This window comes from Triturus cristatus, chromosome 6 (assembly GCF_964204655.1).
Source record: "Triturus cristatus chromosome 6, aTriCri1.1, whole genome shotgun sequence".
Lineage (NCBI taxonomy): Eukaryota > Metazoa > Chordata > Amphibia > Caudata > Salamandridae > Triturus > Triturus cristatus.
Genome location: NC_140589.1, coordinates 79,635,140 through 79,653,814, shown reverse-complemented (window position 1 = coordinate 79,653,814; position 18,675 = coordinate 79,635,140). Strand labels below are relative to the sequence as shown.

At 48.2% G+C, this 18,675-nt stretch overlaps 1 protein-coding gene across 3 annotated transcripts in view; it reads left to right on the top strand.

Annotated features, from left to right (window-relative positions):
• The window catches only part of LOC146813789 (cap-specific mRNA (nucleoside-2'-O-)-methyltransferase 1-like), a 944,292-nt gene that overhangs the window by 192,817 nt on the left and 732,800 nt on the right, over window positions 1-18,675 (top strand). For all 3 annotated transcript variants that reach the window (XM_085610252.1, XM_085610251.1, XM_085610253.1), the window contains one exon: window positions 1,904-1,976. In XM_085610252.1, coding sequence (XP_085466378.1) covers window positions 1,904-1,976 — 73 coding nt within the window. The remainder of the gene's footprint in view (window positions 1-1,903; window positions 1,977-18,675) is intronic.

Below are 18,675 nucleotides of genomic sequence, written 5' to 3'. Positions count from 1 at the left end.
ACTTCTGGACACCATGCTGTTCAGAGCCTTCCCTTCAATGAACCCAGGATTTCATACCATGACCTGGGTCTCAAAGCAGCTCTTAGACTTCTTGGCCTTCTACATTCTGCTAGGAGACTTCACCAGGTAGCACATGCGGGCTCTGCAGTGGTATCTCAATTCTCTGGGCTCAGCAGTTGGGGGAACCTTCCTGCGGGGTCTGAGGAGAGTGCAAAATGTCTGAAGGGATGGCTGATGCATTGCAATTATACCGGTGGCAGACTCCTCTCCCTACCTCGCCCAGAGGTAATGGGCTTGACTGATGTATTGATGCTGGTGGGGAGGTAATCTGAGAGAGGTGGAATTCAAAGGACCCTTGTCTTCAGTGGAGACCCGCCTCCTCATCAACCTGTTGAAGATGCAGGTGATGTTCTTGGCCCCCAAATCTTTCTTCCCAGTCCATCAATGGGAAACTAGTGTAGGCCTCACGGACAACAACACCGCCATATGGTACTTCAGCAAGCATGGTGGAGTGGGATCATGGGTCCTGTGTCAGGTAGCCTATACCTCTAGAACTGGCTGGGCCATCAGGATATTTCCCTGGTCACACACCACCCGGCAGGGTCTTTAGATGCTGGGGCTGACAAACTCACCTAGCGGTGCTTAGTGGCTCACAAATGGCAGCTACACTTGGAGGAGTTGCAAGGAGTCTTTCAACAGTGGGGAAAATGCGGGCTCGATCTTTCATGACCAGAAAGATAGTGTAGTGTCCAAACTTTTGCATGTTGTACTTCCTGAGTCAGCTCTCGCTCTGGGCCGCCTTTCAGTTGAACTGTTGCAAAGAGGGGTGGAGGGTTAGAAATCAACGACAGAGCAATGAGGCTGCAGTCCACGCAGCGCTTTACAAAACTGTGAACAAATACATCGGTCCGCCACTCACCTGGAAGGACGACGTGTCTCTTCTGCAAGAACAAGCATTGGCCGCACGCGCGCCTCGCGCTTTAAGTTTAAAAAAAAAAAAAAGACAAGCCCGGCGGAGCGTGGCGCGCACGCGCGCTTGGGGGCGGGGGAGCGGACCCTTTGAAGTGCTCCCAAAAGGCGGATTGCATGGCGGCACGATGCGCGTGATTGTGCGCGTGCTAGCCATGCAATCCGCTTTTTGGGAGCACTTTTGAAACCCGTATTCTATAGTCTCGCTTTGCAATCGCGATAGCAAGGCGAGACCTAACAAGCCCGGAAGACAGTGCATTTCAGAAACTAGCCCGGCGGAGCGTGGCGCGCGCGCACTTGGGGGCGGGGGAGCGGATCCTTTGAAGTGCTCCCTTCCTGTGTTGGGCACAGCTGTTCCGTGTTAATCCCCTCAAGTGTATTTATGACATTTTGATTGGATTATTTTCGTTAAACCACTCTTAAAGCATGTACGTTTTGCAGTACACAAAGGAAGGCATACACTAGCTGGGGACCAGTGCCCTGCAAAGTAAAAGACGGTGAATGAAAGACAGTGCATGTCAGAAACAAGCCCGGAAGACATTTCAGAAACAAGCCCGGCGGAGCGTGGCGCGCGCGCGCGCTTGGGGGCGGGGGAGCGGACCCTTTGAAGTGCTCCCAAAAGGCGGAGTGCATGGCGGCACCAAGCGCGTGATTGTGCGCCTGCTAGCAATGCAATCTGCTTTTTGGGAGCACTTTTAAAAGCCCCTCTAATCTCGCCTTGCGATCGCTTACGCGATAGCAAGGCGAGACCTAAAAATGGACTAATTCCCCACAGGATTGCATTGGCCGTGTAGCAAATGTTGCAGAAAATCTAATTTGATGATTTTGTTGTTCTCTATTCCTGTTGAACATTAATTATTTTGGGTCAAGGCAATGACTGTGCTGTATGTAAGTTCATGCTTAACTGTACTTTACTTTTGACTTTGTATTGTAGGAATGCAATGAAAATGGCCAACCTCGACCATGTATTTGATAAAATGTTTACCAATCCTAAAGACACTCATGGGGTAAGAATTGTGTTTTGCTCTTTTGAATCCTTTTTATAATTTTGGTCTAATTAATTCATTGCAATATCTGGTGTATGTAGGAGGCTGGCTCAGTATATGGTGTACACCTATTGGTGATTCACCCTGCACTGATTAGGGTAAGAGGTCCCTGATAACTAAAGCTCTCAAGGGGTAGCTGTGGAGAGCAGTTAAGGCTTGCTTATTCAGGAGGGTGTAAAGTGGGTGCATTTACAACACAGTCAGTCAGTGAAGATTACGTAAGAAAGAACCCCACTCGTTTTTAGAAAAATACTGTTGTGTTTGTTATCCACCAAAACTGCTACTACTTTGGTATATCTCCTACCCGGAGATATCAATACTCAAGAAAAGACACTTCAAAGAAGGTAAGTAAAGCACATAAAACTAATTAACCCCCATGAGGGGGTCAAACCATATACTAGGTAAATAGAATGCGAGGCGAGTACCCCAACGAGACTAACACCCAAGAATCTGGAGACCAGGGGATTCACAGAACCACCACAGGTAAGTAACTAGTAGTCTCTAGGCGCCTGTGTGCAGAGGTGAGACTCCAGGTCAGTGTCCCTAGAATGACACAGGGACGTTGCGTTTGGAGGTTTTAGGAATCCGGACCCTTCCCAGAGGAAACCCGTTGAAAGAAGGAAGGTTGGAGAGCACCCCCACCTGTGGATACCCAGAGAAGCGGGATACCTACACCAGGGAGCCCAGATGCATAGGTGTCCGAACCGCCCGTTGAAGTCAGTGGGGATCTTCGGAAGTCCAGCTGCTACCGTGACCCATGGACCAGGCTGGCAGGACCCAATCACGGATTCTGGATGAGGAGCACCTGAAGAGAGAGGAGACAGAGTCCAAACCAATCGAAATTGTCTAGGAACACAATGCCCACCCTTAGCACAGATTAGTAAATTGTTTGCTGTTTTCTAATAGAGAAAATAATTTTGCATTTATTCAGTCGTGTGTGTGTTTTTTTTTTTTGTTTTGTTTTTTTATATTGCCCCAGTCTGAAAATATCATCTTATAAAAGATTGTGTAGGCCCCTATACATTATTGCTTGTGAACCAAGGCATTCTTTGACAAAAAACAAGTCTCCTTAGCACCACCTTCTAATACACATTCTGCATCTTCAGGTATGGAAACTTGGAGTTACAGCTGTGGAGACCAGGCGGCGATGTAGGTACACAAGAGCCGTCCACGAGCTGTCCCATGACGGTCGACAAATTACAGGAGGGGCAATGGCCAGCAGGACCACCAGCACGCCTTGGCAAATGCAGCAGGTGCGTTGCAGGAAGAAATGCTTAGTTTCAGACCAGTAAGGTCTGAGGAACTCACCCACCACAGGTAAGTCAGGGCCGGCCCCCATCAAGTAGGGAAGCCAGTAGGAATCGATGGAAGACCCCTGAGCTCCCTCTGGCAGCAGGCACAGGGAGACGCGAGGAGGCGTCAGCAGAACAGCAAGGATGGAGGCCCACATCGCAGGAGATGCAGTGAGGATGTTGCTTTTGAAGCAGGATGATGCTTGAGGCTCAGGCTTCTTTGAGCTCGAAGAGCTTCGGACTGGAGAGTCAACAAGCCTTGGCAGCAGCAGAGAAACGTGGTGCACGGGGATGCAGTTCCAGCAGCTCCACGAGTGATTGCAGTCTTCCAAATTACACAGAAGACAGGTCAGGCCTAGGAAGAACTTCCAAACCACCACCTATGTTGTAGAGCTTTGAAGAGTCCATGAGACAGCAGGATCCACAGACTGGTATTAGATGGTGAGGTGCCTGCGGCTGTTTGGGAGTGACTCCTTCTCTCCAAGGGAGATTTCTTCCAGGTGTCCTTGATGCACACAGAGTGCTTGTGACTCTGGAGGATCACGGCCATGGATGTGTGCAGCGCACGGAGACAAAGTTGCAGTAGGAGCCTTCCTACCAGGAGCACTCTTATCTTGAGTCCGGCACAGCCAACAGCAGAGTCCAGTGTCCAGGAGCAGAGGAGTCTTATTGAGGATCCTGAAGACGAGTCTTGCAGAGGAATCGTTGTTCTAGGGGAATCTAGGGTCCCACACTCACAGGAGCCCTTAAGTAACCGTGCATTGACCCATCTATCGGGCAAGGGGGACGGTCAGGGAAGCTACCCTGGTGGACTGACCAGTCAGATGCTCCCACGGGCCTCTGCTTATCTTGCTTTCAAGACGGCAGAATCAAGTTGCTACTTGGTGGAGATCTGGGCACCTCCCTAAGGGAGGAGCTGGACAGGGGGGTTGTCACTCCTGTGTCCTTTGTGTGGTTTCACGCCAGAGCTGAACTGGTGAAAACCGGCCTATGCAAGGAGGGCACAAGATGTGCCCTTCAATGCAATCTGGTGGTGCTCGGAAGCATCCCCACCATAGCCCAGAGACCCCTAATTCGAAAGGAGAGGTGACTACACTCTCCTATACAGGAAATCCTTTGTACTGCTTTCCCCTTCCCGAGGTAGGCTCATCAGCAGGAGGGCAGAACAGTGTCTGGGGTCGGCGGCAGCACTAGCTTGTGAGCAGACCCTGCAAGGCTAAACAGGCAGTACTTGGGGGGTAGAGGGGTCCTCTAAGGAGCCCACCCAGTACATAGTATCAGGCTAATAAAACTGGAATGTATGTAGTTGCATGATTCCAACATGTTTGATACCAAACATGACCACGCTCTGAGAAGCCAATATGTAGTTGTACATCTTGAGTTTGCCAGTATCCACTACATACCTTAAACTGGCTTTCCTGCACTTAAAGGGTTCGTAGGTGTGCCTCTGCTAATACAGGGGCACCCTCATACTTAGAACCATGCACCCTGACCTTAGGCTGCAGGGCCTACCTAAGGGGTGACTTATAGGTTTTAACTGCAGTGACCGGGATACAAGGTAAACCTTATGTTCGAGGCATGTGAGCTGTAGATCACATGCTTTGCATACTCCTGCCATCTAGTGTTGGGTCCGAATGTTTGCAAGTTATTTTTCTTTGAAGAAGTCTTTCCAGGCACAAAGTAAGGTGACTCCTCCTTTCGGTAATAGTGCGCATGGGCATCTGCTACATTGTTAGATTGTTTTCCCGCAGAGGGTGAGAATGGAGTTAGTAAGTGTAGAATAAAGATGTCCATGCGTATGTATATATGTAAGAAACTGCAACCGGTATAGGTACTAGGGGAGGCAGGTGGACGCATGTGAATCTACCGCTCTACATGCCAAGAACAGATGCTTACTGGGTAAGTAACATTTATCCGTTCGAGGCGGGTTCGGACGTGTATTGCTGCACTCCGGTTTGAAGCCGTTCCTCGGGTTCCCCCCCCTCGGTGCACAATCCACTTACCCTTGGCGGTATTGTTTTAGATCGTATATCCCATTCTTCGCGTATTGTATCGGTTTATAAAACTCTTTTTGATCGGGAAATTCGTGGAAGTCTGTCGGGCCTAGCCACGTCAGTCCACCTCGCAGTCCATGGATCAGACTCCATTTAAATTCTGTCCCAGGTGCCACGCAAAGTTTCCGCACACCGACTCACATGAAGTGTGCAACTTGTGCTTATCCCCAGAGCACAACGAACAGGACTGCGATGCATGGAGATCTTTTTGATCGAAGAAAACGCTCCGTGACCATCTGGCTTGACGTCACGAAATGCAAAGTCAAAACATCGGCTCCATTACGGACCTCTTCAGAGAAGATTCCGAACAAGAGACTTATGACGCACAAGGAGCCGAGGAAGAAGGAGAACAGGAGAAGCTCGTTTCCGTCTTAGAATCCAGTTCTGATATGGATGAAGAGGTTCCACAAGGTCAGCGTATCATGAGTAATGAACCTCCCTTGCCCTAAAGTCCAAGTCAGCCCAAGAAAAAGGCTACAGTCCCACATCTGCCTTTGGGCCAAGGTTGACACTGAGAAAATGTTTCCAACGCCCCGCCTTCCAGCTCGGCACCAAAACACACACAAAAGTCTTCCGGCTTGGGATCGAGTCGGCCACACTCTGGCACCGAGCCGAAACCTTCGGCCTCAAACCGAAATCAGTCTTGAAGCCGACTCCTTCAACACTAAAATCGAAAGCTGCTTCAGATGTGAAAACTTCGGCACAGAAAACACCACCACCGAAAATCTTGGCACCGAGACACAAAATTCTCCTTTACCACAACAGGAGCCCCGTTTCGACGTCCCGCCGTTGGAACCGGACTCGAAACAGAAAGAACTGTTTATTAACTCTAAAACTGAACATATTTCCACCAAATTGGCACTTAAACACAAACCAGAGCCACAGAACACTTATCAAATTCCTCTTAAAAGGAAGCATGTTGGTACTAACCCTTCTCCTCCTCTACCACCTCCTTCCCCACAAAACTAAAATGTACTGATAACACCTAATAATTCACCACAACCACAAACACCTGATGATCAGTATGATGGGGATGGGGAAGATGATACTATGCCTGCAGACCCCTGGACGGATTACAATTCTGATTAACCCACAGATAATGATCCTGACCTTTATCCTACAAAGCCTTCTCCTCCAGATGATAATGTAGGCAATGTAGAGCTATTAAATAGGGCTGCTGAATATCATGGGGTTCAATTACATAAGGAATCCCTAGAGGAGGACTTTCTCTTTGAGACCCTTAGTACTTCATAAAGATCAAGCTACACACTCCTGATGCTCAAAGGTATGTTGAGATATGCGGACGACATATTTAAAGATCCGGTTCGTGCATGCATTCTTGCCCCTAGAATAGATAAGAAATATAAACTTGCACCATCAGATCCAGCTTTTATTTAAAGCCAAATACCATTAGATTCTTTAGTGGTTTCTTATGCCCGTAAACGGGCAAACTCACAAACGTCAGCAGGTGCCACCCTTCCAGACAAAGAATCTGAATTTATAGACACCTCCGGGAAAGAGTAGCCGCCCAAGCAGCAAATCACAGGCGTATTGCTAATACCCAGGACCTTCTAGCCAAGTACGACAGAGCGCACTGAGATAAAATTAAGCAATTGCTACAATTTCTACCAGATGAACATAAATCCAAGCTCAAGACTTAATACAAGAAGGGAAGCTCATCTCTAATTCGTCAATTAGGTGTGCTTTAGATGCCATTGACACTGCAGCTAGGGCCATTTATACCAGTGTTTTAATAAGAAGACACGCCTGGTTAAGAATTTCTGGGTTCAAACCCGAAGTCCAAGCTTCTATTCTGAACACACAGTTCAACAAACAACATCTTTTTGGTCCTGTTGTAGACACCTCCTTAGAGAAAATGAAAAAGGGCACAGGTGCTGATAAATCTGTGGGAGCCTTGACACTGCCTCTACACCATACAAAGGCAAGAATCCGTCCACCTCTTCCAGAGGTTATTTTAGAGGAGGGTATAGTGGCAACAACGGGAAGGGTAGGGGTAAAGGTTTCACAACACCCTCCCCTAACAAACACTTGCCTCTGTTTCCCCCCAATCATTCAACACCTGTCTAGGGACGTCTTTCACAATTCTTCCCTGTCTGGCAACCAATAAAAAGAAACAAATGGGTGCTAGATATTATTCATTCTGGTTTTTGCTTGGAGCTTACCAACAATCCTCCAAACATTCCCCCACGTTCACACAAAATGTCACCAAAGCATCTACACCTTCTCAAGGAAGAGGTTCAGTAGCTTCTACTAAAGGGAGCTATAGAGCCCGTACCGCTACAATATCAAGGGTCGGGCGTGAACTTTCTATACTTTCTAATACTTTCTAATACCCAAAAGGGACGGCTCTCTCACACCCATTCTAGACCTCCGAAAACTAAATGATTACATGCTCCCAGTTCTAGAGCAAGGCGACTTTGTCTACTCTAGACTTAAAGGACGCATATTTCTATGTTCGAGGCATATGAGCTGCAGATTGTACACTTAGCATAGGTCGCCATCTGGTGTTGGGCCCGGATGTTTGCAGTTTGTTTTTCTTCTTGGACCGTCTTTGGAAGTCACGAGTTTGGTGACTCCTCCTTCGGTCCGTACTGCGCATGGGCTTCGGCTCCATCCTCAGATTGTTTTTTTCCGCCATCGGGCTCGGATGTGATACTTCGTGCTCCGGCTTCGAACTTCTACGGTTCCAGCCTCGACGGAAAATCCTCGATTCTTCGAGTTTCCTTCATAATCTTCATCTCTCGAAGCGGCACTTTCTCCATCCCGTACATCGACACCGGCCTTCGGGCCCTCCGCGACTCCGGTCCCGGCCGATGGAAAGGACTCCGTTCAAAAAGTGCCCAAAATGTGGGTCTAAATTTCCCCACACCGACCTCCATCAGGTGTGTAACCTTTGCCTCTCCCCGGAACACGAGGCTAGAGACTGCCCCGCCTGCAAGTCTTTTCGATCGAAGAAGACCATCCGAGATCGAAGAGCTCGACGCACCATGGCACACTCATCCTCTGCAGCTCCACCGGACATCTTCGGAGACGACGCCGAAGCTTCGGGGCAAACACACACCGAACAGGAGGAGGACATCGTCAGCGCTTCCGAGGCCGACGACTCCGACGTGGAGGACGTCACACCAGGACAGCGGGCCGTGAGTACTATGCCCCCTCCCAACCCCGCGCCGAAAACCAAAGAGACTCAGGTTACTCCCTCGCCTGCCGGCCTGGGCAAAACCAAAACCAAAGCCTCGATCACCCCACCTTCGGGCCCGGTGTCGAAGCCCCCAAAGTCTCACGGCAGCTCGGGATCGAGCCAGCCGACGCCCGGTGCCGAGAAACACCATCCGGCACCGAAGCCTGCAAAATCCAGCTCGACTCCGAAACCACCGGTGCCGAAGCCTGGACACTCGGTGCCGACCAAACACAAACACAAATCTGTCGGCACCGATGCTCCGGCGCCGAAACATCATTCGACGCCGAAACACACGGAGACCTCAAAAAAGCATGGCGTACACAGACCATCGAAACCCCCGGTTCCGAAATCACCGGTGCCGACAGACGACTCGGCGCCATTGGCTCTGTTTACACCAGACCCTTTACAAAAGACTTTGTCCAGAGATCCAAAGACTGGCCTTTTGACTGTAATTACCAAGAAACGACGCCTTGAGGCTCCGGCTCCTCCTCCTCCACCCAAAAGGAAGGACTCTGCTACTTCTCCCCTCAGAGTGCCCTCCCCACTGCCACCCCCCCTTCCTCCTCCACCTCCTCCACCCCTTCCACCTCACAGGTCTCCGCCACCTTTACCTCACTACGATCCGGCCCCATCCCCAGATCCGGATGACGGGGACCCGGACAATTACCCGGCGGACGCCCCAATGGATCCCACTCCACCAGGGACCCCAGATCCATGGGAGGATTACAATAATCCTGATATACCCAATGTACCTCAAGACGACCTATACCCATCAAGGCCGTCTCCTCCAGAGGACTCTTTAGGGTTTCATCATTTAGTGCAGAGAGCAGCACACTACCATGGGGTGGACATGCACAGCGAACCAGTGGAAGAAGACTTCCTACTGGATACATTTGATATACAAGACAAATCCACTTCCATTTTACCCATGCTTAAGGGTGTCACCAAGCACGCTACAGAGGTGTTCAAAGACCCTGTCAGAGCCAGAGTACTGAACCCTAGAATAGAGAAGAAGTACAAGGCGGCACCCACAGACCCTGCATACATCAAGGGCCCTGCTCCCCTAGATTCCCTAGTTGTCTCCACAGCTAGAAAGCGGGCTAACTCCCAATCCTCAGGAGATGCCCCACCGCCAGACAAGGAATCTAAACTTCTGGATGCGTCTGGTAAACGCACCGCCTACCAAGCTGCAAACATGTGGCGTATTGCAAACACCCAAGCACTGCTTGCGCGATATGATAGAGCACACTATGACGAACTAGAGGCTCTTATGCAGCACCTTCCAGAAAAATACAAGCGCCAAGCTCATGACCTGATACAGGAGGGTAAACTAATTACAAACACCTCAATTAAGTGTGCCCTCGATGCAGCCGACACTGCCTCTAGAGCCATCAATACCAGTGTCCTGCTACGTCGCCATGCCTGGCCCAGGATCTCAGGGTTCAAACCTGAAGTCCAGGCATCCATACTCAACCACACCTTTGACCAGCAAACACTCTTTGGGCCAAAAGTAGACGAAGCGCTGGAAAAAATGAAAAAAGACACAGACACAGCAAAGTCTATGGGGGCACTCCAAACACAAGCCTCTAAGCGTTCCTTTCGACGCTCGTCCTTTCGTGGCACAGGCAGAGGCTCCTCCACCGATAATGCCTCTACCTCTTACAAATCCCCTCCTCAAAATACCTTTTCAAAGGGCAACCAAAGGGGTGGTTACAGAGGCAACAACAATAAGGGCAGGGGCAAAACCAACAACACCCGTTCTGCCACCCCACCCGCACAATGACTCCCCTCCGCTCCCCCCAGACCATTCCACTCCGGTCGGGGGCAGACTACAAGATTTTATCCACGTATGGGAGTCCATAACATCGGACAAATGGGTGACCCAAATCATTCGGTCAGGGTACTGTCTCGAGCTAACATCTACCCCACCCAATATCCCACCAAGGCACCGTCCAATGTCTCAAGAACATTCCACACTGCTCAAACAAGAGGTTCTCTCACTCCTCCAAAAACACGCTATAGAGCAGGTACCCGTCAATCAACGAAATCTAGGGGTCTACTCCCTATATTTCTTAATACCAAAGAAAGACGAGACCCTCAGACCCATTCTGGACCTCCGGCCTCTAAATGCCTACATACATTCAGACCATTTTCACATGGTCACCCTACAACAAGTCCTCCCACTCCTCTGTCAGGGAGACTTTCTCACAACCCTGGATCTGAAAGACGCCTACTTTCACATTCCAATACACCCCTCTCACAGGAAATACCTCAGGTTCGTGGTGGACGGGCAACATTACCAATTCAAGGTTCTCCCCTTCGGGGTCACCACGGCACCACGGGTGTTTACCAAATGCCTAGCAGTAGTAGCAGCACACCTCAGACGTCAACACATTCACGTCTTCCCTTACTTAGACGACTGGCTGATAAAAGCCGCGTCCTACCACCGATGCGTGCAACATACAAACAGCACCATCCAACTGCTTCATCAGCTAGGCTTCACGGTGAACTACCAAAAGTCCCACCTCATACCATCTCACACAAAGCAATATCTCGGGGCCACTATAGACACCTCCAAAGGTATTGCCTATCCAAACTCAGCCAGAATCACAAGCATTCAAGCCTTACGCACAACATTCCTTCCTCAGCACTCTCTTCCAGCAAGAGTGTTTATGAAGCTCATAGGAATGATGGCGTCTTGCATCTTCATAGTGCCCCATGCAAGACTCAACATGCGTCCACTTCAGGAGTGCCTAGCACAACAGTGGAACCAGGCCCAGGGTCAGCTGACGGATCTGGTGTTGGTGGACGGCCGCACACATCACTCTCTGCAGTGGTGGAATACCACAAACCTTTCCAAGGGACGGCCGTTCATGGACCCGGTTCCTCAAGTGACTCTAACAGCGGACGCATCGCTCTCCGGCTGGGGAGCGCACCTCTTACACCTCACGATGCAAGGTCTATGGACGCCACAGCAAAAAACGCTCCACATCAACCATCTGGAGCTTTTGGCGATCTTTCTAGCCCTGAAATCTTTCCAAAAACAGATTTCAGCCAAAGCAGTCCTCATTCGCACAGACAACATGACTGCGATGTATTATATACAAAAACAGGGGGGGACACACTCTCCCCAGCTCTCCCGCTTAGCCCAGAGCATATGGAGATGGGCAATTCCCCAAAACATCTTTCTCCTGGCACAGCATGTTCCAGGCGTACAAAACACCATAGCAGATCTGCTCAGCAGACAGACGCAACAACTACACGAATGGGAACTGCATCCACAAGTTCTTCACCCATTCTTCCAACAGTGGGGGCATCCTCAGATAGACCTCTTCGCCACCCACGAAAACAAAAAATGCCCAAGCTTCGCCGCCAGATACCCACACCCATTGTCCAAGGGCAATGCGATATGGATGAACTGGTCAGGCAGATTTGCATACGCCTTTCCACCTCTCCCACTAATTCCATTAGTGGTCAGGAAACTACAACAGCACTCCCTCACACTCATTCTGGTAGCTTCGACATGGGCCAGGCAGCCGTGGTACACCACGCTACTACAACTATCAGTGGTACCACATCAAAAACTGCACCTTTCCCCATGCCTCCTAACCCAGAACCATGGAGAAATCAGGCACCCGGACCCAGCTCAGCTCAACCTGGCGATCTGGCTCCTGAAATCTTAGAATTCGGATACCTTAACCTTCCCCCTGATTGCATGAACATCATCATGGAAGCCAGACGTCCTACCACTAGAGCATGCTATGCCGCAAAGTGGAAAAGATTTGTAATGTACTGACGTAACAATACAATCAACCCTTTAGATGCATCCATACAGCACATCATATGCTATCTGCTCCATCTTCACAGGTGTAACCTGGCATATTCATCCATACGCCTACACCTAGCAGCGATCGCTGCCTATATACAAAACAGGCAGCATTTATCACTCTTCAGAGTGCCCGCTATTAAAGCCTTCATGGAAGGCCTTAAACGAGTAATTCCTCCCAGGGCACCACCTTCCCCTGTATGGAATCTAAATTTGGTTCTTACACGACTAATGGGTCCACCCTTCGAACCAATGCACAAATGTGAGCTACAGTTTCTCACCTGGAAAACAGCTTTCCTTGTAGCTATCACTTCCCTTAGAAGGGTCGGTGAAATACAAGCGTTCACCATACAGGAACCCTACATACAAATGCATCACAGCAAGGTCATACTTCGCACAAATCCGAAGTTCCTGCCCAAAGTCATTACCCCCTTCCACCTCAATCAATCAGTGGAATTACCTGTATTCTTTTCGCAACCCCAATCCGTTGCAGAAAGGGCCTTACACACACTTGATGTAAAAAGGGCGTTGCTATACTACATACAAAGAACGCAACCCTTCAGGAAGACTAAACAATTGTTCGTTTCCTTCTCTCCACCACATAAAGGCAACCCCATTTCAAAATCAGGGATAGCTAGGTGGATTGTAAAATGCATACAAATTTGCTATCAGAAGGCAAAAAGAACATTATCTGTTCCCCCTAAAGCCCACTCTACAAGAAAGTTAGGGGCTTCTATGGCTTTTCTAGGGAATATACCCTTAGATGACATCTGCAAGGCAGCTACATGGTCTACACCGCACACCTTCACAAAACACTACTGTGTAGATGTGCATTCCAAGCAGCAATCTAGGGTGGGCCAGGCTGTACTAAAGACACTTTTTCAAACAGCTGCAACGGATACCGGTGGTCGCCGCTAAGGTTGGGTACTGCTATATAATCTATGCTAAGTGTACAATCTGCAGCTCATATGCCTCGAACGGAATATGCTACTTACCAGTATGCATCTGTTCTTGGCATGTAGAGCTGCAGAGTTGTACACGCCCACCCGCCTCCCCGGCTACCTGTATCCGTTCCAGTTACATCTTATTTAGATACAACACACATGGGTTTCTCACTATGATTACCAAGCTCCATCATTTCCCTGTTGGCGAAAAACAATCTGAGGATGGAGCCGAAGCCCATGCGCAGTACGGACCGAAGGAGGAGTCACCAAACTCGTGACTTCCAAAGACGGTCCAAGAAGAAAAACAAACTGCAAACATCCGGGCCCAACACCAGATGGCGACCTATGCTAAGTGTACAACTCTGCAGCTCTACATGCCAAGAACAGATGCATACTGGTAAGTAGCATATTCCTTTCCAATACATCCTGCTCATCGTAAATATCTCAGATTTGTGATAACGGGGCAGTATTAGCAGCTCAGAGTGCTACCATTTGGAGTCACCACTGCTCCCAGAGTATTCACCAAATGCCTGACAGTAGTCTCTGCTCACCTGCAAAGACCACACATTCATGTCTTCCCGTACTTGAACGACTGGCTCATCAAAGGCAGCACTTACCCAAAGTGTCTACAGCACACTCAGATAACACTCCAGTTACTGCATCGACTGGGGTTTACAGTAAATGTGTTAAAGTCTCATCTCCAACCTTCAAACACACAAACCTATCTGGGAGCCACTTTAGATACTCAAAAAGCTCTATCTTGTCCCAATGCAGCCAGAATTCGCAATATTCAGGCTCTAATCGCTCAGTTTCAGCCCAACCACTCACTACCAGCTCAAGTATACATGCAACTACTGGGAATGATGGGGTCTTGCATCATGATTGTTCCTCATGCAAGGCTTCACATGCGTCCCCTTCAACAATGCTTAGCGAGTCAGTTGAACCAGTCGCAGGGTCAATTAACCGATCTAGTGTTGGTAAACAGCCGCACCCATCGCTCTCTGCAATGTTGGAACCCACAAAATCAGTCCAAAGGGTGGCCCTTCATCGACCCTGTTCCACAGACAGTGCTAACACAAAAGCGTTGCTCACTGGTTGGGGAGCTAATCTCCAAGATCACACAATTCAAGGCGTGTAGAGTCAAAAGCAAATACATCTCCACGTAAATCACCTAGAGCTGCTAACAGTGTTTCTAGCACTCAAAGCCTTTAAAATTCACCTTCTTGGCAAATCTGTCCTAGTCCGCACCGACAACATGACAGCCATGTACTATATACAAACACAGGGGGTGGGAACACACTCTCTCCAACTGTCACTGCTAGCACAAGTCATTTGGAAGTGGGCCATACTCCACAGAATTTATGTCCTAGCAGAACACCTTCCAGGAGTAGACAATCAAATTGCCGACCTTCTCAGCAGACAAAAGCAACAAATCCATGAGTGAGAACTTCACCCTCAAGTTCTCATCCCATACTTTCAACGTTGGGGTTTTCCCTAAATAGATCTATTCGCCACACACGGAAAGGCAAAATGCCCAAGCTTCACCTCCAGATATCCACCCCCTTTCTCCAAAGGCAATGCACTATGGATGAACTGATCAGGGATATTTGCCTATGCTTTTCCGCCTCTCCTACTCATTCCACTAGTGGTTCGGAAGCTCAGGCAAACATTCCTCACACTATTCCTAGTAGCTCCCACATGGGCCTGTCAAACTTAGTTCACAACCCTGTTGGAGCGCTCAGTAGTTCGACATCAAAAGCTGCATCTCACATCCAGTCTCCTCACTCAGAGCTATGGCGAGATAAGACCACCAGATCCCAAAGAACTCAACTTAGCGATCTGGCTCCTGAAGTCACAGAGTCTGGTTATCTGAATCTTCCACCAGATTGTATGAACATCATAAAAGAGGCCAGAAGGCCTACTACGAGAGCTTGTCATGCAGCTGAATGGAAACGATTTGTTATATATTCTAATAATAACAATATAAATCCATTGGATGCTTCCATACAAAATATAATCTCTTATTTATTACACTTGCAGCAGTCAGGATTAGCGTACATATCCATCCGCTTACATCTCGCTGCAAAAGCTGCGTACCTATAAAATAGACAGCACTTGTCTCTGTTTAGAGTACCAATTATCAACGCCTTTATGGAAGAATTAACACGGGTAATACCACCAAGACTTCCACGTGCCCCAGTATGAATCTTAACATAGTCCTTACACGATTAATGGGTCCATCTTTTGAACCAATGCATAAATGTGAACTTCAATTTCTTTCATGGAAAGTCGCCTTCCTCATTGCAATTACCTCACTGAGGAGAGTGGGTGAGCTACAGGCACTAACCATAGAAGAACCTTTTTTCCAGCTTCACAAAATCAAAGTGGTTCTTCGTACTAACCCTAAATTTCTACCTAAAGTATTATCTACCTTTCATATCAATCAATCGGTTGAGTTACCTGTGTTTTTTCCTCAACCAGATTCAGTGGCAGAACGAGCTCTACACACCTTAGATGTTAGAACAGCTTTGCTATATTACATAGAAAGAACAAAACCATTACACAAAACCAAACAACTCTTTGTTGCTTTTTCTCCACCACACAAAGCCAATCCTATATCTAAATCAGGTATTGCTAGATGGATTGTCAATGTATTCAGACATCTTATGCGAAAGCAAAAAGAACTTTACCAATACCACCTAGAGCACGTTCAACTCGTAAAATATGGGCTACTATGGCTTTCTTAGGAAACATTCCCATAGCTGACATCTGTAAAGCTACAACATGGCCTACACCGCACATATTCACCAAGCACTATTGTGTAGATGTGTTAGCAAGGCAGCAAGCTAATGTAGACCAGGCTGTACTTAGAACACTCTTTCAGACAACTGCAACAGCTATAGGTTAGCCACAGCTTTGGGAGAAAACTGCTGTATAGTCTTTGCAAAGCATGTGATCTACAGCTCACATGCCTCGAACGGAAAATGTTACTTACCCAGTAAGCATCTGTTCTTGGCATGTAGAGCTGTAGATTCACATGCGCCCACCTGCCTCCCCTAGTACCTATACCTGTTGCAGTTTCTTACACATATACATACGCATGGACATCTTTATTCTACACTTACTAACTCCATTCTCACCCTCTGCGGGAAAACAATCTTAACAATGGAGTCGGTTCCCAAGCGCACTATCACCGAAAGGAGGAGTCACCTTACCTTGTGCCTGGAAAGACTTCTTTGAAGAAAAACAACTTGCAAACATCCGGACCCAACACTAGATGGCAGGAGTATGCAAAACATTTGAATGTTCAGCTCTAAATGCAAAGAACAGATGCTTACTGGTTATGTAACATTTTCCATCTGAAGTGCAAGGTGCATGCATTATTTCACACATGCTACAATGGCAGACCTGCAGACACAGTTTGCCTTGGTTCCCATTGGTGGCATAATACATGCTGCAGCCCATGGGAGAACCCTGGTGTACCTATGCCCTGGGTACCTCAGTACCATATACTAGGGGCTTACAGGGGTTCACCAGTATGCCAGTTGTGGGGTGTACAAAGTACTTAGCAGTCAATTTAGAGGGGAGAGCAGAGACACTGGGGTCCTGGTTAGCAGGATCCCAGTGTACTACAGTCAAAACACACTGACACCACGCAAAAAGTGAGGACAACCCTGTCAGGAAGATCTTATTTTCCTACAGTGTGGATTTAAGGCTTCATGATAGGATCTGCCAATTTTCTTGTCCAGCCTCAGATGTGTATGTCCTGCACCACAGAGGCCTGCATCCTCTGGCTTTCCCCTTCAAGGCCTGTTCTGCTTTCTCCATCATGATTTTACCAGAGATACACCATGAGCGCCCTCAGGTCATCTCTCCCTACGCACATGCGCTATAGTCCTCCAGTAGCCACACTGTATCCTCGGATTTCCAAAGTCTCTCAGCTCACATTGGTCATCTCCTTTACTATTCTATATGGCGCATACTCTGCATAGACCTATGTCGTCTTTGGTCGCGTCTGGCCTTTCCTTGCCAACACTCAGCTCAAACCTCCTGTAATAGGTTCCTGTGGCATTCCATGAGCCTCATCACTAAAAATACCCTATAGTCACAGCAGTTTAGGAATGGTATGTAAGTCTTAGACTTCTTCCTCCCCGATGCTTTGTAGACTTTGATGTTTCTATGTCAACATCTTAGCTAGGTCCCTCTTTGCAATGTTCCACCTGATGAAGGACAGGAATTCTTTGTTGCTGTATAATCTGTATAATTTGTGTGGTCATCTGAAGACTTGTAAATCTAATGCCTGCCAAAGTCAAGTGAACTCAGCGAAGTCCTATGTTATGTTATGTTATGTTACTTTTATTTTATATAGCGCAAATCACCACTGGTCTCTAAGCGCTTTAAAAGAAAAGAACAGATTGCCCGCATGGGAAAGTCCACAAGCAGCGAAGCTGACAATTAAACTTAAGGCAATGTCTTTTTGAACAGGTGAGTCTTCAGAAGCTTTCTGAAGGATAGCAGGACCGGTTCCCCTCGCAAGGTTTCTGGTAGATTATTCCAAATTTGAGGACGGAGAACCGAGAATGCTCTACCTCCTTTAGTTTTAAGTTTATACCTAGAGGAGGTTAGCCTGCAGGCCTTGGAGGAGCGCAAGGCTCTGCCGGGGACATACTTTACCAGTCGGTCTTTGATGTATTTTGGAGCATCCCCATAAATAGCCTTATGGGCTATACAAAGGCACTTAAGGCTATACAAAGGCACTTAAATTGCACGCGATGTTCAATGGGCAGCCAGTGCAATTTATGTAATGGAGGGGTGGCTCGTGTTCTCCTCGGGAGTGAAAAAATGAGCCTGACTGCATCATTTTGAACGACTTGCAATTTCCCGAGGAGCTTCCGAGGGAGGCCCAAATAGAGGGCATTGCCATAGTCCAATCGGGAAATGACTGTGGCGGACACAATAGATTGTAGTGCCGACACGGAAAGAAGGGGCACACGTTTCCGCAGTTGCCAAAGTAGACCTGTGCATGTGCCTACTACCGCAGAAACCTGGGAGGACATGGACAAATCCGAATCAATTTTTAGTCCCAGGCTACTGTCCCTGGGCTTGGTACCACACCCAATTCAGGGGGCCAGAAAAGATCACACCAGGGACTGTTTTGGGTTACAATAGTGAGCACCTCGGTTTTATCCGGGTTGACCTTCAGAAAGTTACTTGTCATCCAATTGACAGTGAATCTAAGTAAATTCTTTACTGATTCTTGGGCCTGGCTGGTATTATCAATTTGGAGCAAAAGTTGGGTATCGTCCGTATAGTTGAAGACTTGGCAGTCTCTTCGTGTTAGC